The sequence below is a fragment of the Hippichthys cyanospilos genome, chromosome 6 (assembly GCF_059441005.1).
Source record: "Hippichthys cyanospilos isolate Australia breed blue-spotted pipefish chromosome 6, RoL_Hcya_1.0, whole genome shotgun sequence".
NCBI classification, from domain to species: domain Eukaryota; kingdom Metazoa; phylum Chordata; class Actinopteri; order Syngnathiformes; family Syngnathidae; genus Hippichthys; species Hippichthys cyanospilos.
This window is the reverse complement of record NC_142374.1, coordinates 19,185,143-19,208,934: the sequence shown is the minus strand read 5'-3', so window position 1 is coordinate 19,208,934 and position 23,792 is coordinate 19,185,143. Positions and strand designations below refer to the sequence as shown.

The following is a 23,792-nucleotide window of genomic DNA, read 5'->3' as shown; positions in this document are numbered from 1 at the left end:
ATATTTGGTGGTCGGTCACTAAATGGAAAAATTGCATTTCACAAATTTACATTTCACAAAGAGAATATTTATAATCATGCCATATTTCGAGTAGTGGGGATATATAAAACATACTGATGTAAAATTTTATAAAATGTTTGACTTGATTTTCCCTTTAAGTCACCACTCGTGATTTAATCCCACTCGTGTCAAAAATGGTGCACTAACTACCTAACAAAATAAGTATTGAACACAAGTGGTGCAACAGCATAGAGAAACAAACAAAATACTGGCAGGCATGTTTATTCTTTGCGAAAAAAATATTAATATTATTGCAGTTTACTAAATTGTGAAAATTCCTCACTGAATGTCTTGATTGCATTGCCCCCTGGTGGCCACACGAGAAGGCATCCAAAGATAATAGCTATTGGATGCATAAAGTTAATTTTTGACATTTACAATTAATACGGGATTGATTGTATTGTTTTATGAAAAACAATGCTGTTTTCTGATTAAAAGCACGTTACAAAAATGTGTAGGAACATTCATTTTTCCATTCATTTGGGGGGGGGTGATTGATGCTTCATCGCCAATCACATTGGACAACTTGTTCCCTTCAAAAATTGTGAAGAGGCGGGAGGCTAAGTGAAAGTGACAAGTGAGCACGTTTAATATATTACTCACTTCAAAGCGCCAGATCATTTTTTTTTGGGAGCTACAATATTCCGTGCCACGGAAAAAAAAATCCAGAGAGAAATGAAATCAAACGGCTGAACACGATACGGATTGATTAGAAATAAGGTCACGTTATTGCGGGCTGCTTCCACTTTTAACGCGTTGCGCTTCTCATCCTCTGATCACTGAGCATTTTTTTTTCTTTGCTGACATGAATATTTGAAAGGGTGATGTTGGAATCTAGTTGCGTGCTGCTTTGTATGAATGTCAGCGATTGCGCTACAGAGCACTTTGAATGCATGGTCATAATTTCCACTGCCGAAATGCAGTACGTGGACACTGGAACTAAGAAGAACCAAAATTGGTGCCATGTCTTGATGTGACGTCAGCAAGAGGAAATGACATCAAAATTGCATGGCGAAGTAGCGTACGTTAGCATGGCTACGCTTTTTTAAATAATTAAAAGATCAAAACAATGTAAATCAACTTTTAACAAATGTTAAAGTTAACATTTACGTGGCTGAAAGTTGATTTTTGGAAAAAAAGTCAAACCTTACTTAACCTAGAAACGTTTTTGAGCAACTGAATTGTTGAATGTTTGAAAAAAAATGTGTCAATAAATAATATGATCGAGAACATTAATACGGGAGCAGTAACATCTGAAACTTTTTAACCTGAAGAAAATATATAACACATAGAGCTTTTTATAAATCACGGGTTAAACCATTTCAACCCAAAAAAATTGTATTTATGAGGCTCTATGAATGATTTTTCAATCATTTTTCATGAAGTACTGAATTACTACAACGTGTAGATGAAATGTGTGCAATGTCACATGTTTAGAGAATAATGTCACATGACCAGAGCTGTTTACTTTGTGGTTGCACTTCGAGAGAAAGACGACAGCCTCAAAGCTCCCAAAACAAAAAGGTTAGTAAAGTATGTTAAAATAAACATAAAACAAAGATTTTCTTTACTCATATTGGTTTGGTGTGTTTTGCACAATGAGTAATTACATTCTTGTGACCGGTCATAAAACACACCTTTTCACTTAAAAATAAATAAATAAATAAGTTCTTGATTATGTCAAAGGGTTACCAATGACATATGATTTGGATGTTTTCGTGTCCAGGAAAAAATTGGGCTTAAATGGGTTAAGTGTAATTGCGACAAAAATTGGCATCTTTTTCTCTCCCTCAGGAATGTTGATGGACTTGATTATTTTTAAACGCTGTGGAAAAAGTTGTTAGAATGTTAACTACTTGTTAAAATTTGTTAAACATTTTAAAAAAGGATAGTTTGTGCAGCGAGTGGGGGGAGCAAAAGGTATTCTATTTCCTAGCGTGGGGGGGTCAACGAAACACGCTTGTGGCGATTTCATTGGTATGCTGTTCACATAACGTGGGTCAATTTCAGCATTTCTGAAAATATGCGGGTTAAGAAAAAATGTCCTTCGAGCCGGATTTGAACCAGCGACCTAAGGATTTCAGCGTATTGCCACTACAGTCCTCCGCTCTACCAACTGAGCTATCGAAGGTGTTGAGAGGGCGACGCGCTCAATCCTTTTTTAACCCTATTTTGGGTTCCGGTGTAGAGAATGAAATTTTGTAGATCGATAGAACGACCCTAAAAGTCTCCGTTTACGTGAAACGTAGTCTTCTTTCCGTAAAAACGATGTTCTTCTCTAAAGCTCGTCGGAGTATTAACACCCCCACTCCCGGTCATCCAATGCACTAGATGGCGCTGTGATACAATTTACGAAACGAATACCCGCCGCAGGAAGTCCTTGTTTTCTCCGTTGTTTTGGTTTTTAATTGTGGTTTTACATGTTTCTTTTTCATGCAAAGTTTTATTGTAATCGTGACTTAACTGCGTTAGTGTACGTTACTAAAACGGCCACGACCCGTTTCCACTTACTTACAAATTGGTGTTACTTCGACATTAAACAGAAATAAACGACCAAAACTGGTGAAAAAATAAGGCTAAAAAGAGGAAAACAATGTTGAACGATCATCTGAACACACACGACAATTATACACGAAGTGTAATAAAAAAAATCACGTTAGCTTTATGGAATCTTCTAAAAGTGCAAATGTGAATGTTAAATATTTCTCTGCGATCATCTGACTCAAGTCAGCTGGATCGTGTAGTGCTCACCATTCAGCCTGCTGTCAAGTCATGGAGGCAAAAAGGAAGTGTATTAGTGGAAATAAAGTCAAACTCTGAAACGTGGCTTGTCAAAATAATTTTCTTTTTTTTTTTGTTAACGCAAATGCAAAAAGCTACTGAAAGGGCTAACAATGATGATTGACAGACAAACAGTGCTGGAAGTCGAATTTGGGATGGTCTGGGATGTTTGCGTCTTTATAGACTGCTAATCCAAAAGTCAACGGATCCAACTGAATCACGATCACGGCTACAGGATGACTCCAGGACAAAAAAAAATCATTATACACGACGCACAAAAAAATTGGGGACAGTGGGGCTCATTGGCCACGGGTCTTGCAGAACATATCGTATGAAGCCTTGCCACTTAACGCCATCCATCTCAAGGCTTAAAACAGGATGTTTGGCGAGTGCCGTGCCATCTGAAAAATGATCTCCGACCCTTTTGCGAGGGCTCTTCGATGAAGGGAGGGGGTAAAATAAAATACATACTTTTCAATTTAAAAAAATGTACAGAAATTACAGAGCGTTAAAAACTCATACCTGAAAATGCAGTCACCAAGTCGTGTGCAGAGAGCAAAAAAATGCACTTGGCTGGAGGTGCTATTTACATTTGTACACTGTGGGGGAGGGGGGGGGGGGGGGGATTCTGTACATTGAAAGCAGGGATGAAGAAAAGAGAAATCTCAGACGAGAAGATGGCCAGGGTCATATTGTGCTGCTTAAAAGCCTTTTTTTTTTTAACCTTACCTGGGCTAACATCCTTAAAATCCTCTTAAACTGATCTGTCTTTTTTTTTTCTTCTTCTTCTTACCGCAGTGCCTAATGGCTTTCAAGTCCTTTCAAAAATGTGCCCCCGGCCCCCAAACAAAAATGTGCCTTTTTGCATAGAGTTAATGCGGTTTGTGTTTTTTCTTCTTGTGTTTTTTGTCCTTCTTCTTGCTGGAACATTTGACACAAAACCACTGCTGGTCTGCAGGAGGCGCCGTCACGATTCCCACGCAAACCCTGAACACACCACAACACAATGTCAGTCTTTCATTTTTTTTTATCTGTCTCGTGCAATATTTTAATGACTCGAGACAGTGAATTAGTGAAGCTAAACGCAATGTGTGTCGTCAAATACGGTCTTAGAAAGTAAATATGACCCAACTACACCAAACCAACTGGATACTCGATGTTTAATGCTTGATACTTACAAATAATAAACTAAATAATAATTAATGGAAAATTGATGGTTAATGCTTGATACTTACAAATAATAAACTAAAGTAAATAATAATTAATGGAAAAAAATGGCACACAGGAAATTAATGAAAATCAATGAAGTGCAAATCAATGAAAAAAAATAAGCCTACTCATTACCAAGCACATTATTTACTAGCAAATTTTAATAAATTAGCAGCCAAAATAACATTTTTTTTTTTTTTGTAATCGAATTTTTCAAAATGGGTCTCAATTGACAGCTCACACTGTAAATATGAGGAATCAAGTGAGAAACGATTTTGTCATGCAAACATGTGGGAAACATTGACCCCTGGTGGTAGGAAGACAAAGTGCTTTTTTTGACTTTTTTGACGATTGACTTTTTTAACGTTATTATCGCCGTGGATCAGTTTAACCGTGGCAGTCAATATCGTGATCGCGATTAAAACTCGATTAAAACCCGTTTTAAAATGGGGGGGGGGCTGTATCTCTTATATTTGGATAATTACGGTATATTTTTTTCAATTTTAACTATTTAGTTAACTGTAAAAGTATTGGTGTACGTTAAAGAGGCGTACCAGTGATACCAGTCATCACAGTCGTCGCATCCGATCATGGGGCTTCCGTCGTCCGGCTTGTCGCATCCGGGGCAGATCCAAATCTGATTTCCACTTTCGTCTCGAATCTAGAACGGGATGCCGTGCGAAAATATCAGGACGCAAATTCAACCCCCGCGTTCATCTTTATGTCTTTGCGTTGGGGTCCACTCACCACGTACGTGCTGACCGTCTCGGTGACCACGCTGCGTACGGGCATCTTGAGGGAAGCGGCGGGGGACAGCAGCGGGGCCGGGGACAGCAGCAGCGAAGACGAGGACGGCGCCGGAGGCGGCGGCAGCGGAGACGGGGGCCCGGGCACGCACGGGAGCGCCGGCAAAAGGACGGGAGGCGGCGGGGGCGACCGGGGCCGACTGGCGGGGGCCGACTTGGCAACGGGCGTCTTGGGGGCGGGGGATTTTGCTTCTGAGTTGGGAAGCACCTTGCTGATCACACTGGAAGGGGCGACACGACCATACGGGATGACTTCAAGAAGGCAACACACAAACTGTAACGTTACTTAGACAAAAACGATCCAAATAAGAGGAGTTTGTTTTGTGACCTGCACGGTGTTTTAAGTGTCACACTCCGTCAACCAAAACTCTTTTCACTGTTTCCCTTTAACCAAAACACCTGACAAGGTCATCAGCATGCTTGGCGGAATCCTGCAAAAAAACCCTGATTTGAATCAGGTGTGTTGGCTGAAGGGAAACTTGGAAAACAGGCTCTCGAGGAACGGATGTGGCCAGTGAATTAAGATGAGTGTAAAACAAAAAACTCATTTTATTTTAAATGATGATTTACAAGACGCACTTCAATAAATACAATAAATCCACTTTCAAAAAATTGTATAAATTGGAGAAAATAGAGCACTGGAATTTCCTTTTTAGATTATAATCTGCACAATTACAAATACATTTGAAAGAAAACTTTATAATAAATGCTTTAAAGATCAAAATTAAAATGGAAAAAATATGCGTAAGCCAAGGTTTATTTTTCCTTTGAATATATGCAGTACATTACAAAAAAATAAAAAAATTAAATGATCAATTCACAAAAGTATAGCGAATGGTAAATTACCTTGAAAAATATGTATATTAAATTTGCTTTTTTTAATTAATGGATATTTTCAATTAAATACAATTTAAATATTAAAAAAAATTTTAAGCAAAAAAAAATCATTTTTCAAAATGAATTTTAAGAAAGAATAAAAAAAAAAAAAAAGGGTGAAGCCAATACAGGCCATTTTTGAGAGGCACCTTCCGCCTAATCGGACAGCATTCAAAGCGGCTGTGAATTACGAGTGCATCATCTTCGCACAATCTAACAATTATTCATATTTCCATTGAGGGAGCAATATAATCACCACCCAGCCTGACGCACTAACAGAAAACAACATGGTAACAAAAAAAACCAAAACAAAACAAAAAAAGAAAGTGAGCTATGAGCTGGTCTTACATTTTGTCCTGGCCTCCAACTCGCAGCGTAAGTCTGGGAATGACCGGAGAGGGGGCCACCACCGGCGTGTCGGCCTTCAACTGTGAAAACGCAACAATACGTTAGTAAAAAAACAAAACAAAAAACAAAAACAAAACAGGACCGCTCAGTTGTTACTGGTGACGAAACCATTTGCAAATGTCCATTGAAAATCTCTTTTGAAGAGATTCCAGGGGAGGGAATGAGCTGATGACCGACTCTCTAATTTTTATACAGTGGATTTTAGCGTTCACATCAAACGATCGTTTGCGCCTGAAAATCACGTAATTGTATAGCTCATGAAGAGGTCTTTAACGTCGCGTTAAATAATTTAGTTTCTTTCCTTAGTTCAATTTCTCGAGTGGATTAAAACAAGATACAACAAATAATTTTAAGGGTACTGACGCTGGCTTTTGAAATGAAATTACTTAATGTTATAATGGCTTGCACTTTTTAACATCCAGTGTTTCAGTTGTTTAACTTTAAAGTGTAATAATCTGCATTTTTTTTAAAGAACTGATTGCTTTTCAAACATGTATTCCGGTACTTTTTTTAAACAGTAAGTTTTTTATTGTTGTGATGGGATGTGCTAGCTAGCTAGCTACTAGCTCACGAGCTAATGGGGTTCAGGAGCTACTTGCTAGCATGTGTAGCGCCGCCTCCTTGCTTGGGCAATTAAATAACTAACTTTTGCTCACCTTGAAGGGTCTTTAAATATATATATATATATATATATATATATATATATATATATATATTTTTTTTTTAAATGTGTCTTATTTCTGATTCACACGACAGATCTGCAACTTTAATGTTGAAAAGCTAATTTTGTTCTCAGGTCAGAAACACAATTCGGAACCAGTGATCCAACCCAGCACATAACTTTTGTTTTTTTTTTTTTAAATAAGAGCAACACAAAAAAAGAACCTTCTCCAATCTGAGTCTCTCCTTCTCTTTCTCCTTCTCGCGTTTTTCCTTCTCTCGCTCCTTTTCTTTCCTCTTCTCCTCCTTTTCCCGCTCCTTCTCCTTGGCCTTCTCCCGCTCTTTCTCCTTCTTTTTCTTCTTTTCTTTCTTGTCTTTCTTCTTGTCCTTCTCCTTGCCCTTGCCATCCTGGGGTACAGATAACAAAGGAGGCAGGCGCTGGCAGGAGGAGGGACTGAAGAGGGCAGGGACCTCCCCCAAGGCCATGGCGGTCATGGGGGCAAGCGCGCCTTGCTTCTGCCTGTCCTCTTTGCTCTTGTCTTTGCTCTTGTCTTTCTTCTCCTTGTCCTTCTTCCCTTTTTCCTTGTCCTTCTTTTTGTCTTTGTGCTTGTCCTTGTCTTTCTTGCCGGCGCCGCTGTCTCCGTCCCTGTTTTTGACTTTGATGGAGCCCTCCTGCAGCACAAAGTCCCTTTGGCCCAAGAGCTCATCATCTTTCAGTCCAAACTCCTTCCAGAGAATCTTGCCATCCTTGGACAAGTCTTTATTCTTGTTCTTCTCCTTGTTCTTGTCCTTCTGCTTGCTCTTGTCCCGGTCCTTGTCTTTGGGCTTCTCCTTCTTCTTCAACTTGGTCCTCAGCTCTTTCTTCAACTTCTTCTTGACATCCAAAGCAGACAACTTGGCTTTCTCCTCGAAAACCTTGAGCAGGGGTTCTGGCGTGGGAGGGGAGGCCGAGCCGGACGAGATGTACTCCTCGTGGTTGGGCGGCTGCGCCGAGGGCCCGCCTTGGTGCACCTTGCGGATCACCTCGTTGATGGAGTCGTCCAGGGTCCACTTCCCCGGGGGCAGCTGCAGCTGGAGCGGCGTGGACGCGGCCAGGCCGGTGGCGGGCGGGCCTTTGGGCGTGGCCGGCTCCATGATGGTCAGCCTCCTGGGGCTGGAGAATCCGTTGCTGTCCGAATCGGAGCCCGAGGAGAAGGCGAAGGGGTCGGCCTGGCGCTCGGAGCACGCCTTGGCGATGACGGCGCTGATGGAGTCCTCGATGGCACCGTTGTCGGGCTGGGCTTTGAGGAAGGGGCCCTGCTCGGGCTCCTTGCTGTCCACGTTGTGGCGCATGTGGACATTCTCCTTGCCCATGCGCTCGCTGAGCAATGACAAAGGCAGCTTGGGAACGGCGTCCATCTTGCTCGGGGGCACAGGGGGTTTGGCCGCCGCAGTCTTGGGGCTCTTGGGACTTTTCGGGCTCTTTGTCCTCCCTGGAGATTTCTTCCTCTCCTTTGATGTTTTCGGGGGCGAATGAATGGGGCTGCCGGCCCCCGAAGCGGGTGTCAGCCCTTTCGGGGACTTAGTTCTTTGTCTCCCTGGCGAAGAGACCTTAGGCTTTCTCCCAGGGGTGGTGAGGGTCTTTTGATCGGGGTATTTTGGTATGGCAGGCTGAAGTCTGAAGGAGGGCGGGGCTCCAGGCGGGGTTTCAGGCGACAGCGCATCAAGGCTGTCGTGAGGGGGCGGCACGGCGGCGGGAGGCACGCGTTGAGGGTTGAGGGAAGTGAGGGGCTCCCGGGGTTCAGCGCCCCACTCGGGGCTGAGGCCAGGATGCACGCGCGGCCGCTTGGAGGTGGGCATCATGCCCAGCGCCTCGTCGGGACTATCCAGCGGCCTCTTGAGCGGATAGTTCTCGTCGTTGACTGTCTCGTCCTCGTCAAAGTCGTCCTCATCCTCCTCCATAGCAACCTGCATGGCTTCGGCTGAGGTGCCCATATCGGGGAGGACCTCCTCCTCCTCTTCTGCAAAATTGAAGGAGAAGCTCGTTTAAAACACGGTCAGCACACAGACGCACACACCTGACAAAAAAACGATTCGTTAAACAGAGCCAGAAATGAACTAAGAAATGCTAGTCATACATCTGCATCAGTGGCCTATAGGGGTAAAAATACATTAGTATACAAGTAGTGTAAATATTTACAACATCACTTAAATTACTTGTTTTTTTTTTCACAATTGAATCCAGAGTTTTGATTTTGAGGTCGGCAGATTTCAAGTTCTCAAATTACACTGCAGTATATATTTTTTTCTTAGACAATCAAACTTTTGATTAACGCTCCAACTCATTTTGATGGAAAATATGCCCGAGATTTCATCAAGTGTAGAAGAAGTAAGCCCATCATTTCCCATCTGTGGGAGAGGATGGAGTTTGTGACGCTTTTAGGATGACAGTTAACCGAGAACTCACCTTCTTGTAAGGAGACCAGTGGCGGCATGTAATCTGGAATATATTCCTTCCGCTCTTCAGACAGAAGCGTGCCAGGCTGGGGGAACTGCAGGACATTGTTTTTGGCAACGGGAAAAGCGGGCAAATGTTGGGGGAAGGCCACGGGTTCCAGGTTGTTGACATAGTCGTCCAGTTCAGTCAGACTGACTCCCAGCAGTCGAAAAGCCTGACTCACATCATCCAGGACGGGATCCGTCCTCCCATCTGCCATGTCAAGGCAAAGAGACATTAGAACGGCCATTCTCAAAGTGTGGTAGTATGAAACCTTGTGGGCACCTTCTAGTGGTACTCCAAATAATCACTGATGTAAATGTTCAAAATGGTTTAAATAACAGCTTCGGTGGAAAAAAATAAGTGATATTAGCATATTAACACGGTAAAACATGTTGTTGTTATGATAAGTATTTCATTATTTACTGTACTGTTTTAAAATCTTGGCTAATAAAAATGGGACTAAAACACCCTGACAGCTTTTTATCTCAGATGAAGAATGTATGAGAAAATGTATGTAGTGCTGTGCGTTAAACTAAATTACATTTTTTTACACTTGGATAATACTGCAGGTCAAAATGATCCATCTTAAAGCTGAAAATGCTGTATTCCAGACAGTTTGGCAACACTCCTGCTGTGTTCTGGGTCAAATTGAAGCATTATGAAATCTAACACTTAACAAGACTTTGTTTTTTACTTATACCATAACACGAAGGTTGAAATGCTTACTCGATTTCCCCACTTTAAAATGGGTCAAGGACGTTTGTTTTCAAATCTTAAATGGGCCAATTTGACACACCATAATACACTATTGCACATGCTGACAACTTTCCCTAGGGGGCGCTGGTCTAAGAAGACTAACGTGACCGCGTACTCGAGCAAACGAGCAAAAAAAAAAAAAAAGGAAAAGAAAAAAGATAAAGCCCAGTGAATGTAGCATAGTAACGGGGTCAAGACGAGATGCACTTACACAGCTCCGAGTAGCGATGGCAGATTCTGCCCATCTGCTGGATATATCGCTGCAGCACATCGGCCAGCAGGTCGCAGGCGGTTAGCTGAACGGCGTCCCAGCCAAGAGCCTGGCAGATCTGCGCCACCGACACACGCAGCAGCGAGCGGCCATAGCTCTCGCACATCGTCGTTAGTGCTCCTCAATCCCGCTCAATCCCGTTTCCAAATCACGCGCCCGCTCGTCATGGTTCACCAAAGCCCCGCTCGGGAGCGAGGAAAGCCGCGAAAGGGGCCAATTTGGCTCATCTACTTCGCTTGGTGTGTTGGCGCTTTTGCCAGAGTCGCCATCTTGATTTCGCTCGACAGACCCATCCCCGAAATGCCCAGTGCGCATGCGTGCGAACGCTGGCTGTTGGAGAGCGACGCTGTCATGGTGCGTTCGGGGATATCGGGAACCCGGAAAACTCGTGGGCAGGTTTTTGCATTTGCGACCTCCGTCTTCGCTCCTCGCTCCTCTGTTTACATGGCGGCCCTTCCCACCACCCATACATCGAGAGGAGCAACAGAGGAGCGAGGGGGGAGACGGGACAGATGTACCGAGAAATGAAACTGTCGGCCCTCGATGACGCCATCTCAGGGAGACGGCAATTAAAGATGACACGTCATTGACGCGTATCACAAATCGTCTCGTCGGAATGTCCACTTTGTGCTCAACTTTGAGCCTCTTAACCTATTCATGGTGAATTGGCATATCCTAAGAAAAAAGGGATATAAAACTAAGATTTTTGGATCATCAATGCCAGTGTCCACAAATTCTCTTTAGAAAAATACGGTGTATACATACTGTTCGATATTTTAGATCCCTCGAACTTTTCCCTAAAATCCCAAGCTTTTTTTTAATGAATACAAAAGATACAATTTTCTTCATAACATCTTGAGTGATAGGTAACAAAAGGTATTTAGTGAGCAGATTAAATGTACTTTTATGTACACTTCACTCTGTACTTTATAAAACTGAAGTTAATCAGTACATCTAATTAATCAGTGCTATTTATGCCAGTTTTCTTGTTTAATGCATGACACCTATCACCTTTTAGGAAACTTATTCCTACGCAGGTAAACACTTGGAGCGGCGACCCACAATAGCGATCCCCCTAAACTTTGTGACGCGTTGCCAGCTTTACAACTTTGATTTCGGTGGCTATTTGAACGCAACAAACTCACGTGATCTCGCCGACGGAGAGGAAATGGCAATAAAAACGGAACTAAACCTGCTAACTTGCGTTTCGTACTCACGATCGAAACTTGATAAGATAACGTCCGTGAAAAGTCAGCGAAAGCTAAGATCCAACCTAGAGTCGAGACTTCATCTTTGTGCAAGGCGCTGCGACGTCCATTTTCTTCTTCCTCCCGCCATGTGACGTCAACGTCGTCGACGACAACCGGAAACGGCAAAGCACCCGCGCACTGTACTTAAGTACAAGAATAATAGCATAAAATACTGGAGAAACGATGTGTATAAATACTGACTGGACTCGTTTTAAAGTATAGGCTCTGCAATTGTAGTTTATGATCATTGCGCGAACCCCAAAAGTCTGCGCTATGACTGAATCTTGTGATTTATTCTGTAATGCGCTGTCATTGGCCAATCGGTTTCATGGGTGTGGCTTCGCTGACAGCTGTCTGTTGCCATGGGAACCGATAACCGAATCCATTAAATTCTGGTTTTGATGTCATAATATCCAGAGACAACAAGTACGAATAAATATATTTTTAAAAGTCTTTTAATCAGCCCAGATGTTTTGGACTTTAAATTGCACCTTTAAAAAACAACACAAAACAAAAATAACCTTTGTGGACGCCAGACATTTCTGCTGCTTATGAATTCCACAAAGATATACATTTTTTTTACTCCATAACTTTACTATAATTACTCAAAATATCCTATACAGATTATTGCATTCAAATCGGACAAAACAATCAATCAAAAGATTTTTAAAATGTTTTACATACCATTAAATATAACCCCCCTTTAAAGTCACAATGGCACCATACAACACACAAGTCTTAGTTAAGAAAGACATGAATAAAAAAACAAATCATACAACAAAACAACAACATTTTGAACTGCATATTCAAAAAGATTGCTTAGATGAAGGTAGCGTGTTTTCAGTGAATGAAGTAATGAGGTTTATTGTTTTGCATTGAGTTATCAAGTGCAAGCGTGCACACAAGACTTGAGGTCAGGTCGGACATGCGTCACGTCGAAAAACGCATCAGGAAACAGTCAACTGTTGTTGTCACAATTCCATTCTTCTCAAATTCATCGTCGGTCTTTGTATCTGGAAAAAAAAATGCAATAATCAAAAATAGAGTCCATTTTTTTAATGAACGACAAACGTTTTATCTTTTTTCAAAGCGAGTTACTTTCAAATGTTTACGTGTTTTCTGAACAGCTCTGCCTTGTTCAAGTGACAATGTACTTTTTTTTTTTTTTTTAAACCATTGGCATTTTCAGAATTCACTTGCTTTTCCGTCATCGGACACTATTTGCGACATCATGGTGAAATGAAGCGTTTCACCATGACATCACATGTAAACACGTTTAGAAATTAACACGTTTTGAACCGCTACCTTTTTTGACAATCTATTGTCATTTTTAGTGTTTTATTTTTTAATGCTTTTTGTTAGATGGTTCTGGATTAATGTCCCAAATCGGGTCGAAATTGAAACCCGGGGATTAATGCTCATAACTCAGACTGCATTTTATCTTGATTTCAATTCAGATCAGCAGTAAAAAAAAAAAAAAAATCCCTTACATATATCATTTCCAAAAGAAAAAACGTCTATCGTTTAATCGAATCTTACCAGTTACAAACACGGGAAAACGGGCTGCAATATTCTGAACCTGCAAGTGCACCAGACAAGCAAGATAGTTTGGCTGATCCTTGGATTTGGCGTCACATTCATGGTATGACAAAATCGCGCATAGTCCAGTCTCTTGGGCCCATCTTAACAAGTGCTGCTTCTCTTCTTCTTCTCCATAGAATCTGGACACGGAAAGAAAATGTCAACCTTCAATGGGTCAAGAAGTCAACTTCCTATTTCGAACATGGTTTCAAACCTACCTTGCCTTCTCTTTCAATCGCCGACTGTCTCTGTAGTGTAATAACCATTTCCACTTTCCTGTTTTGTTGAGTTCTTGCAGTACTTCCAAGAATCTTTTCATCTTGCCTAAACCATAAAAAAATATAGACCGGTGCTTTCAGGCAGGCAGACGTAAGTCAAGATCCCGATGTCGATTCACAAATGGGAAAAAGAAAACATACTCAGGCTAAGGGATTCCAGTGATGACCTATCAACCATCACGAAGCCGCCGCCGAGAAAGAGTTCTTGATGGGTGAGATTTACAACATCGTGCGGCTCGTCAATGCCCGCGAAGAGAACATCTGGAGACTTTTTCAGCTTGAGCAGATGCGGAACCTGAGATGATCAAAATCCAAAATGAGTCAAGCCTCAGTCTTGTGTTTATGAAGAAAACTACTTTAGTAAAGCCCCAAAATCCAAGATGAAACCAGTCGAATCAGAAGTTCCATCATCGAATCATCACCTGAGAGAGGTGCGCGGAGATGTCTTCATTTTTGACGATGACGATCAAAGACGAACGCTCGTCATCGAGGAAGAACTGGCTCGGCTGTACCGCCGTGTGGCCCGCTTCTTCCAAACACGCCTTTGAACATTTGAAAAACAAAGTTGTTCATCTTTTCCCACAAATCATTACGAAATCACTGCAAATGATTGACATCCTTTCTACCTTTGTTTCTGAAAAGAAGGAATCTTCTGATGTTACTAAAATGAAGAATCTGGATTTTCTTTTCCACGACTTCATCCTGGAAGTCGGTATATCCAAGTGATTCCCATCTGGTTCGGTTTTGAACGGCATGGTAACAACTGCGCGATCCGAAGGATCAGCCGGAAGGCTTTGCGAGTTAAACGCTGCCTGGGTTGGCTTGGCATTCTTCTCCTTTGAGTTTGAGGGTTGACCAAGACTATACGTCACGTTGCAAGTCTCGTTCTTACTGCATGTATCTGGTGGGCTTGACTTTTGTTGAATAGTAGGGTAAGAAACATCTGAAGGGACATCGTTTTCACGAAGGGAACGAGCTGCACCCTTTGGTTTGCTTTCCAAAGATACAGGAGAGAATTTACAGTCAAATTCAGTGTCAGGTTGGCTGGTTTCTCCAACCTTCACCACTGATATTCTGCAAGGTGAAGGTTCTCCGATGCTTTTGGGAGAACCGGTTCTTTTCATTTCTGACTGATTCCAAGCAGCCTCTTTAGCTGCTCTCTGGGGGCCTGCGAGTTGAGTCCTTTCTCTAGAACCGCCCCCTAAGGGAAATGTAACCGCACAATGAATTTCTTTCACCGTATCACACCCTCCCGAAATGAATTCCACATCAGACTGGAAGGGATTGAAAGTTTCATACTGAATTAAATGACTGTGTTGCTTTTGAGAAATGTTAGCAAACTTTTCATCGGTTTCCACCAGTGACGCTGCTCTCTCACGGTCGCTGCTTTCGGCATCTTTAATTACCGACACACTGCACAGGGGAGGTTCTCCAACACTTTTGGATGAAGTTGTGGAAATCTCAGTCTGCTTCAGAACAGTCTTTTCAATCTGACTATGGGGGTTTGCGGATGAAGTGTTTTCTCCAGAAAAGCGCCTTAATGGAAAGCTTAATTCATTGAGTGTTTCCTCCAACTCATCATCTCCTTTCTTAGCTAACTCCACCTTATTTCCAAGTTCTCTATTTTCAGACTGATGTAAATTATTTAGGTGATGATTTTGGGCTATGCTAGAAAGTTTTTCGCGTATGTTAACGGATGTGGTCACATTGAGGCCTTCAGCGGTATCAGGCAGGCTACGTTCACCTAGCTTCAGCGCTGATTCACTGGACATTGAAAATTCTTGGCTGATCTTTGGAGAACTGGTTCTTGTACGGTTAAGTTCAAACTCTTTAATACGGGCGTCTATGAGTTGAGTACTTTTTCCGGAAAAAACGCTTAATGGAATTATCACCCCATTGTGCCTTTCTCGAACCGTATTTTGTCCCCCTTCAAGTAATTCTTGATGTAGTGGTGCTACGACAGCCACGTTTTTGTCTTCGCCAAAATTGAACGTATTTTTTGCTTTGTTGGGGCTTTCTCTCCCGACAATGTACATCGCTTGCGGAGTAAATACTGCCATCTTGCAGTTTATCGGAGAGATATTTTCAAACTTTGAGGTATGATCAGTCATCCCTCCTTTTAACACAGAGTCACACGAATATAACGAAGCGGTGTGCTCTATCTTTGTGTTACTTTGACACACCATTGTCGACTGTAATTCAGTGTTCGTCTGTGGCGGCTGAGTTAGAAATTCTTGATTAGGTTGTGTGTGACCTATTTCTGAATCTTCACAGTCATGGACAATAGATAATGGCTGAACGCGCAAATCACTACTAACTTCTGCAGTTGAAACGCGGAGATCCTTCTCGTTAGATGCTTTTACAAACTGATTGTTATTTTTAGTGGGACAATCCTGTGAAAATGGAAGGTTCTCAATCTGGTCTGCTTCAGGTTGTTCACTTGCGAAGAGGTTTACATTGCGGAATGTTTTTGATTCTTCGTCATCTACCTGAAACGTTGGAGACCAGTCACCTTCTTTAGGTGCTTTTTCTGTGAAAGGTGAGCATCTTCCATGTTTTAGCAACCTGATCAGCTCTATGGTGTCCGGATCATTTTTAGAGCCATCTTTTAAATCCGTCTTAGATTTCTGTAACTCCTGATCCATTCCAATAACAATACCACGATTCTCCGTCTCAACTGAGACAATCGTCGTCTTCCCTTGCATGTGAGCTACACCTTCTTTTACAGAAGGTGCAGCAGTGTGATGCATGCATTGTGGTTTATTCAGAGTCTCTGCAGAGAGACTCGTCGTTTGGTAACTCTGGAAGAAGAACAAAAACGTTTGAATAAAAAGTGAATGGTTGTACTAAGAAATATTTTTTATGTTAAAGAAATATCAGAAAACCAACCTGAACTGATAGTTGCTCTGTAAGTCCCGTTGGTGAACTGGGTGAGTCTAACACTTTTGTATTGCTGACTTGAGCATCTGAAGGGAGATTCTCGGATCTATTAGCATTCCCCAAAGACAAGTCCAGAATATCAGCTTCTTGATCCAAAGAGGTCCCACTAAGGTCCAATGAGTTACAAATCGGAAGTTCTGTGTTTTCAGCACCCAGTGGAAGACCGCATGGATCCAGCTTCAGCCCTGACTGAGCCTTGGTTGTAATCTCTGCTTCTGAGTAGCTAGCCTCATCTGAATTTCGGTTCGCGTTCTCTTCTGAGCCCAAGTCAATAAACCTCGGTGTTGAGCGGCTATAGAAGAAACCAATCCACATGTGGACAATGAGCCTCTTGTCTTTGCTGGTGTCTTGAATAGAGAAATCCCACGGGCTGTAACAAGAGAACCATGAGACAGGTATACTGAAATCAAGCGGTCAATCATTTGTCTCAGTTGTGGACATACCCATGCAAGGCCCGGATGATGGTTCTTTCCTTCGGGTCGCTTGAAAACCTGCTGTCTCGACCAAAGTCATACTTTTCTTTCCATTGCCGCGTCACTTGAACGGATCCATTTTTGCACACAAAGCTGCGATAGCGTTGGAACGCATTCACCTGTTTCCTCAAGTGTCCTGATTGCAGACAATTCTTACTTTCGTTTAAGTCTTCCAAAACATCAGAAGCTTGAGACGTTTGAACGCTATTTATTGCATGTGACTTAAAAAGCAACCCAGTAGAACCATTTAAAGGGGGCACCTGAAAGGGTGTACACGGTAAACCAGAGGGTAGTGAGGCAGATGGGGGTAATGAGTAGGCATGTTCTTTCCACATAAAATTGACCAACTCAATGCCATCCATGAGAAGATTGATTTCTCCTGGTGTGGGTCTAGCCTGTTCTAGCAGACTATGAAGTACCGAGACTTCTCCAGTACCGTTGAGATTTTTGGGATTGTCGCTCAAACCTGACTGAAGCTCCCTCTTAATTTCATGGTCTGATTGTGACGGAACCTGCTCATTAGAGGCCCCCAGCGCCAGATCGGCGAGTAAATTCAAAGCATCTGTTGATGGGTTCGAGGTTGGTGTTTTCTTCCTGAGGGAAAAATCTCGAACATGGTCTTTGACATTTTCATTGGCGCCGGATGGCCGTTGAAAGTGCATCCACCCTTGCCAAGACAAAACAAAAGGCACAAAAGTGATAATCGCAACAGCTCTTATGGTACCACAATTGAAAGAACATTTAAAAAAAAAAATCTGACTTACATGTCTTTTTAAAGTGTTCCCGGGAGATGTCAAGGTGCTTCCTGAGAGTTTTAATTCTATTCCACTTTGGGTAAATGGAAGGAGGTCTGCAAATGATTTGAGCTTTCTTGCCTTGTGACTCCTCCACATCCTGCCTTGCGTGAGTGTCTTCCACCCCTCTTTGCCCGAACAGATTTGGAATTTCTGCTATGTTGACAGACATCGATGAATCTTCCTGAAGGTCCATTGTACTATCAGATGTACTTGTGATGTTGCAGTCAACTCTGTTTTTCTTCAAACAAGGCTCTATCTCACCAGTTGAATCTTGAGGGTTTTCATCTAAATCCAGCCGGTGTTTTGTTGTCTTCCTTCTGGGAAGTATGCCTGTGGATTCATCCTTTGCGTGTTCCATAAGACTCTGAGTATGAACTGGATCTTTCCCATCCAGTGAGTCTTGAACCGTACTTTGGTCTGTACTTCCTGTCCGGGGTTGGATTACGGTCTCACAGGATGCCAATCCTGGAGCCACGCTGGGCCGGCGCTCCACTCCAGCTGCATCTGGAGCTACTGTTGCAGTTGGAAACTGTTCAACGCTTGCCGGTTTAGGCAGTTGAGGGATGTAGCTCGAGCCGTGAGGAACTAAGACTCTTCCACATTCGCTTATCACCGGCTTTAAGAGCCAACGCTCTAATTTCTCTCTCAGGGGTGCTTCCCGGTCAATCACTTTGGTGCTATACATAGTCCGTCGTTCTGGATTTGTCTCTTTTACTGCTCTTTTACTTACTCGCTCTTTCATGACCCACCTTCTGAGTTTCTCCCAATCTATATTTGAGGTTGCCCTTTTCGGCTCATTCTGACATCTGAGCTGAGAATCCTTTAAAGATTTTTTTAGTTTTTCTAACCTGGAAGCTCCAAAAGATGCAGTAATTGTTTTCTTACTATGAGAATTTTTCCGTAGTAGTTTCCCACATGTTTTTTTTGTGAGAGAAGTATTCTCTGAAGACTTTCTGCGTTTGGCAGACAAAGGCATCTTTGTGGTGACAGGAGCGATTGGACTTGTCTCAGTTAAACTTTGCTCAGAGGTGAAGCTCACAATCAGTTCTGCTGGAATGTCAGAAGTCTTGAGACTTTTCACGACTGGATCATCGGTTTTGTTCTGCGCTTGCATATCATCTGCTGCATTTCCTTCAGCAGTTGTTTCACCAGTACTTGTCAGCTCCATCTTTGCAGAAGTGACTGGATTTTTGGTGAAGTTGACAATTAGTTCTGGAGTCTGGAGAGCTTCCACGTTTTGATCATCATTTTTGACGATAATTTCCAATTCACTTGTTGCATTTCCTGCTCCATCTTTTGTTTCGCCACTACTTGCCTCCAACTTTGCAGCACTGACTGCACTTTCTTCAGTTATACGTTGCTCAGGGGGGAAACCCACACACTGTTCTGTAGGAACATCAACAGTCTCTGGAGTTATCACTCCAGGATCATCGGTTTTGTGCAGCGCATGCAAATTTTTCGATGCAATCGTTGCTTCCAATTTTGTTTTGGTGGTACTTGTCTCCAACTCTGTAAGAATCTTTTCACCATTCAACTGATCTTTTGATCCTTTTTGGAGAGAACTGGGTAGTACCGCCTTAGAAGATGATAGCAAATCATCTGCGTCATGGTTTGCAGGTACCATAGATGGACTTGATGCTGGTCCATTATTTAATAGCACTGTATAAGTCTGCATGTGGCTTGACATGACATCACAAAATCCTTTGTTTGGATCTGTGTTTGTTTTCTTGACTTCGCCTTTTGCTAAACGGAGAACTGGCAGAATTCTGAGGATTTCATATGAGATAAAGCCACAAGGTTTGGGCTCTGAAAATCCAAGAAAATGACTGTTGAGTGTCAATCTGAGAAAGACATTTTTTTTTTTTTTTAATTTGCATTTACTTACCTTTCATCGCCAACGCTCTGAAAAAGAAAAACAAATGTTTAGCCCTTTCTTGAACCAAGTAGACTATACAGTGAAATGTGTAAAGTAGAAAAGACCTTCAAGTACAATTTTTGTAAAAAATGTAAGATTTATTACCTAGTCATTTTTTTCCATGAAGTTCGAAAGTATACTGTTTTTGCAGAGCAGTTTTGTGAATCATTGACATAATTTGAGTAGCAATTTTTATTTTTTTGGAGCATTTTGTGCTGCAAGGACCTGAAGCATTTTTTTCCAGTAAACAATAATGATATTATTAACAACTATTGTCATTGTTATGAATGTTGAATGCATCACTGGCCTTGTAATTTGTATGAGTTTGAAATTTCTGATTGCATTTGTAAGCACCATTCAGCAGCTACAGGGGAGTCGGGCGATTGAAGCTAATCGTATTGCGTTACGTTTCCGGGAAAATACTTCAAAATAAAAGTTGGTTGAAGCTATTGCATTGACGTCCGTGTATTATTTGGTGAGTTTATTTCTGATGTTGCGGTGCTTGACATGACTGCTCCTCTTCCTCTGACAGTGGCCTGAACCATGTTACGATTGTTTAGGTCACCGATTAAGTCGAACAAAACCTGTTAGTCTTGAAGAGAAGTTAATTATCATTCAAAAACAATATGGGACCGTCAGCTAGTGTTGGATTTTTGGTTTTAGCGAGTCCATGTGTTTACATGAAGCGCAAAATCCAAAATGTATACTTATTTCGAGTCTTGCGCTAGTAGTGTTAATTCACCTTCTTTTTTTATACGAAAAAGCCACAACAGCAAACGGACAAGTGAGGCTGGGTGAGGACGCTGTTGCGTTACTTCCGTCATCAAGCAGCTCATAGATGTAACACTGCAGAAAGGAATCAGGAAGCAGAACAAATCGGATCAATTTCTACTGCGTATTCATCGTACTGCTGATCTCAAAGCGCCATTACCTGAGTTCTCTCGAATGCGAGAGAGTAACTAGTTTGGGTGGTCACAGCCGCCAGGTGCTGCGACACGTGACAGTCAAAGCCCACAGTGGGTGCGCTGAGATCCTGGGTGTGGTTCTCATAAACTCTTTTGACTCTCCCCTGTGGAAAAGAGAACGGCTCTCGCAATTCATTTACATATCAATTGATGCTATGTGAGCCGCCCTATTTCTCAATACCGTGGTCAGCTTGATGATGGCGATGTAGCCCGATTGCCCATCCTGCCAGCGCTCGGGGCTCAAACAGTCCGACAACATTGAAATGTAAACGCCTGAAAGACACCGATGAAGTACAAGTCTTCAGAAGCATTTCAGTATTTGACATTATTTTCCCACGATATTCTGCTCCACTCCCAAGTAGATAAAGCAGTTGTAATTTGGGATAAAATTCAAAATGAGCTTGGTTCTACAAAAAAAATGTCATGTAAATATTCTCCATATGCATAAAATACAGGTGACAGAATAATAGACACAGACTAATAGAATGATAATGATAGAAGGAAGGTTGATGGAAAGATAGATTGTAGAAGCAAGAAGAAAGGTGGCAGGCAGAACATTTTACAGTTGCAAATTAGACAGTTGCAAATTAGGCAGTTTCTTCAGTTATAATGATCAGATTTACAGTCCTGTCTGCTCTTTCTAATAACTAAATATTGTGCGTAAGAAACAGAAAAATGTCTCAACTGAAAATATAGATGGATTGGACAACGAGATGCACACAGTATTTCTATTAGTAAGAGAATTGAAATGGGTGTGAAACCACATAATGTGAAGGCATTTACAAGGTACAGAAAAGCATACGTAAACGAAACCCTTATAAACCGGTTGGGTGACTTTCTGGACTTTCTTTTTTAATGCGGTGTCATGAAATAAGCTATTGATTAGGCATGATTGCTTTGTTCTTTTTGAAGTATACCTCATATATATTTGCGATTTTAGAAAATTGTGCAATGTTTACTGTGGCAGTGAAGCATGACGCTCTAGCCCAACTGATAGCACAACATTGGACTTTGACTACTATCCTGTCTGCTCATCCCAAGTACCCTTGACTTGTTTTTTACAGCTATTCTTAAGTCTATATTGTTGTCAGCACTGTTTGTGTGCGTTGCTGCCTCGTGTGTGTTGCGCTAACAGTTGAACATTACTATCAAACTTAAAATCAAGCCAAAGTCACATAAATGTCCCCTTTTTAAAAGTCGGCTAGCTCAATACAAACGCATAATAAAAAAAAGCTCTAGGGGGGTTGACGAATAGCATCGATTTGCAGTGTGGCGCATTTAACCAAATTGATGCATATATTCTTCAGCCTATGAAAAAAAAATAAAAAATAGCTCACCGGTGTCATGCATATTTTGTATATGTATTATACTGCCCCCTGGTGGTCAAAGCGCGCACACTAAACGGAGTACTGTGTGGCTGGAACACATTAATTGCATTTCCGTTCATTCCAATGAGGAATAATGATGCGAGATACAAGTGTTTGGAAATAAATTAACCAGGCACCACTGCATATGATAATTTCTCTTAACACGTGTATGGCGCATAGCAGTATTGTTTAGCATTAACAATGTTGAACGTTTTTTTTATTCAAACCATGTTTTTCTCACTCTTGTTCTGTCATTTTTCGATAAACTTTGATTTGAAGCGACAAACGAGTTGAGGCACGCACGCTAGGCATCATATTTGAAAACTTATGAAAGCTGCTACCACCTCTGCTCTCATATTATTGTGCAGGAGTGCAAGAACCAGGATTTCAACCCCAAACCTCTCAGCTATGATGCTGCTGAGCTCACCACTAGTCCACCATGCTGGATACATGAAATGTGCAGTGTGGATAGTCGTTTTTCATTGTTTTTATTACCTTTCATGGGATCGCCCAAACTTGAACATGAGCTTGTCCCTGTGAGAACTCCAGTTTGCCCAAGTGCATTGACCTGCAAGAAAATTAGAAAATAATGAAAAAAAAAAAACTATCATGAGCAAAGCTATATATTTGAAGTCTGAGAACCGATGTTTATACCTTATTGACGTCATCAAACAGCAAAAAACCATAGGTCTCCTCCAGATCATCTTCTGAATATCCCGCTTGTTTTCTCTTGGCTCGAAATGCAGCGTACTAAATATAGTTGATGCAAAAGCTTAATTCTTTTCCCCCCGAAGTAGAAACATTCCGTGCAACTTGACACGCTCAAGCGACATTCACCTTTTGCATCAAGACCGGGTTTTGAACGAAGGAAGCAGATTTGTATCTGAAGGACAGCTTGGACTCTTCGTACAAGTAGGCATTTTGGAGTGGAGCCAAGATTTTGCGTTTATAAACGTCAGAATATTCAGCCACTGGTATTAAAACGCCTGGAAGCGAAAGGGGAAACAGCGATAGCATGTTATGGAAGAATGGGCGAGCATGGCGAATTGCGAAACACGCAACGTTAAGTGACGCTTTAGTTTCAAACTACAGTATTATGGCAATGAATAAATGATATTGTTTTACGGGAAGGGTACGCGTATTCGATTTACGTTTATTTATAAAGACGAAAGTGAAACTTAATGTACTCAACTCGAAGCGGAATCGGTTCCACTTTCCATTTCGGAACTCGTCAACTGTGACGTTGTCCTCGTGTCCGTCCTCGAAGACAAATGTTTCTTGTTTGGAACATGACCCTCCCCAAATTTAAGTCACAATAAATCTACTCCCAACCACACAAATTTACTTTCACTTCCTCCCGCTGCCCGCGAGATGAAAAAAACAAAAACAAAAACATTGTTGCTGGGTTATTTACCAACCAGGAAGTGAGGATCCGGGCCACGTAGCATAATTAAAAAAAAGAACAAACTACAAAAAAAGATTAATTCCACTTTTGCTCGTCAATCCGACGGGAATGAAAAGAAATTCCGTATAGTCGATGAGGGACACGCGTCCACTCGCGAGACGAAGACGAGGACGAGTGGAAAGAAACGAAAGCAAACGAGTTGCCAGCCGCCGCATCCATTTTGAAACTTGTCAAAGGGAAAGTCGAGCTTCGTGTCGTGGGAGTTGCTCAATTCCTCACCGAGCAGTCCCACTTCACTCATGCAGACATTCCTCTACTCTTCTCGTCCAAGTTGCGTCATGATAAACATCCATATTTTCTCTATTTCATGCACGTAACAGTGTTTACTTCACGTGACTGACTGCCTTTGTTAACAGTATAATCAGTGTAAACTTTTTGTACCCAATTGACGTTTCGATCCAGTAAAGCTGCATGACATACACGACAAAAAAAAAAAAAAAATCAGTCAACGTTGC

General features: G+C 41.9%; 2 protein-coding genes and 1 non-coding gene across 3 annotated transcripts; all 3 read right to left on the bottom strand.

Annotated features, from left to right (window-relative positions):
- Positions 1–2,103: 2,103 nt before the first annotated feature.
- On the bottom strand, positions 2,104–2,191 carry trnay-gua (transfer RNA tyrosine (anticodon GUA)). Its single transcript is given in 2 exon segments — positions 2,104–2,139; positions 2,155–2,191. It is a non-coding gene; the product is annotated as a tRNA-Tyr (tRNA).
- A 697-nt stretch (positions 2,192–2,888) lies between these two features.
- On the bottom strand, positions 2,889–11,661 carry taf3 (TAF3 RNA polymerase II, TATA box binding protein (TBP)-associated facto). The gene is made up of 7 exons (XM_088417659.1): positions 10,247–11,661; positions 9,247–9,489; positions 7,026–8,800; positions 6,081–6,160; positions 4,798–5,077; positions 4,605–4,711; positions 2,889–3,828 (listed from the first exon to the last, which is right to left on the bottom strand). Exons 1-7 carry the CDS (start codon positions 10,410–10,412, stop codon positions 3,714–3,716), a joined length of 2,766 nt encoding a protein of 921 aa, XP_088273785.1. The 5' UTR covers positions 10,413–11,661; the 3' UTR covers positions 2,889–3,713.
- Positions 11,662–11,995: 334 nt separating this feature from the next.
- Positions 11,996–23,542, bottom strand: tasor2 (transcription activation suppressor family member 2). The gene is made up of 17 exons (XM_088417917.1): positions 23,065–23,542; positions 22,710–22,858; positions 22,527–22,622; positions 22,368–22,440; positions 20,687–20,778; positions 20,472–20,609; positions 20,283–20,386; positions 19,511–19,527; positions 17,593–19,431; positions 16,799–17,495; positions 16,305–16,725; positions 14,042–16,216; positions 13,838–13,957; positions 13,557–13,710; positions 13,356–13,461; positions 13,096–13,277; positions 11,996–12,569 (listed from the first exon to the last, which is right to left on the bottom strand). Exons 1-17 carry the CDS (start codon positions 23,090–23,092, stop codon positions 12,487–12,489), a joined length of 6,474 nt encoding a protein of 2,157 aa, XP_088274043.1. The 5' UTR covers positions 23,093–23,542; the 3' UTR covers positions 11,996–12,486.
- Between the last annotated feature and the right edge of the window lie 250 nt (positions 23,543–23,792).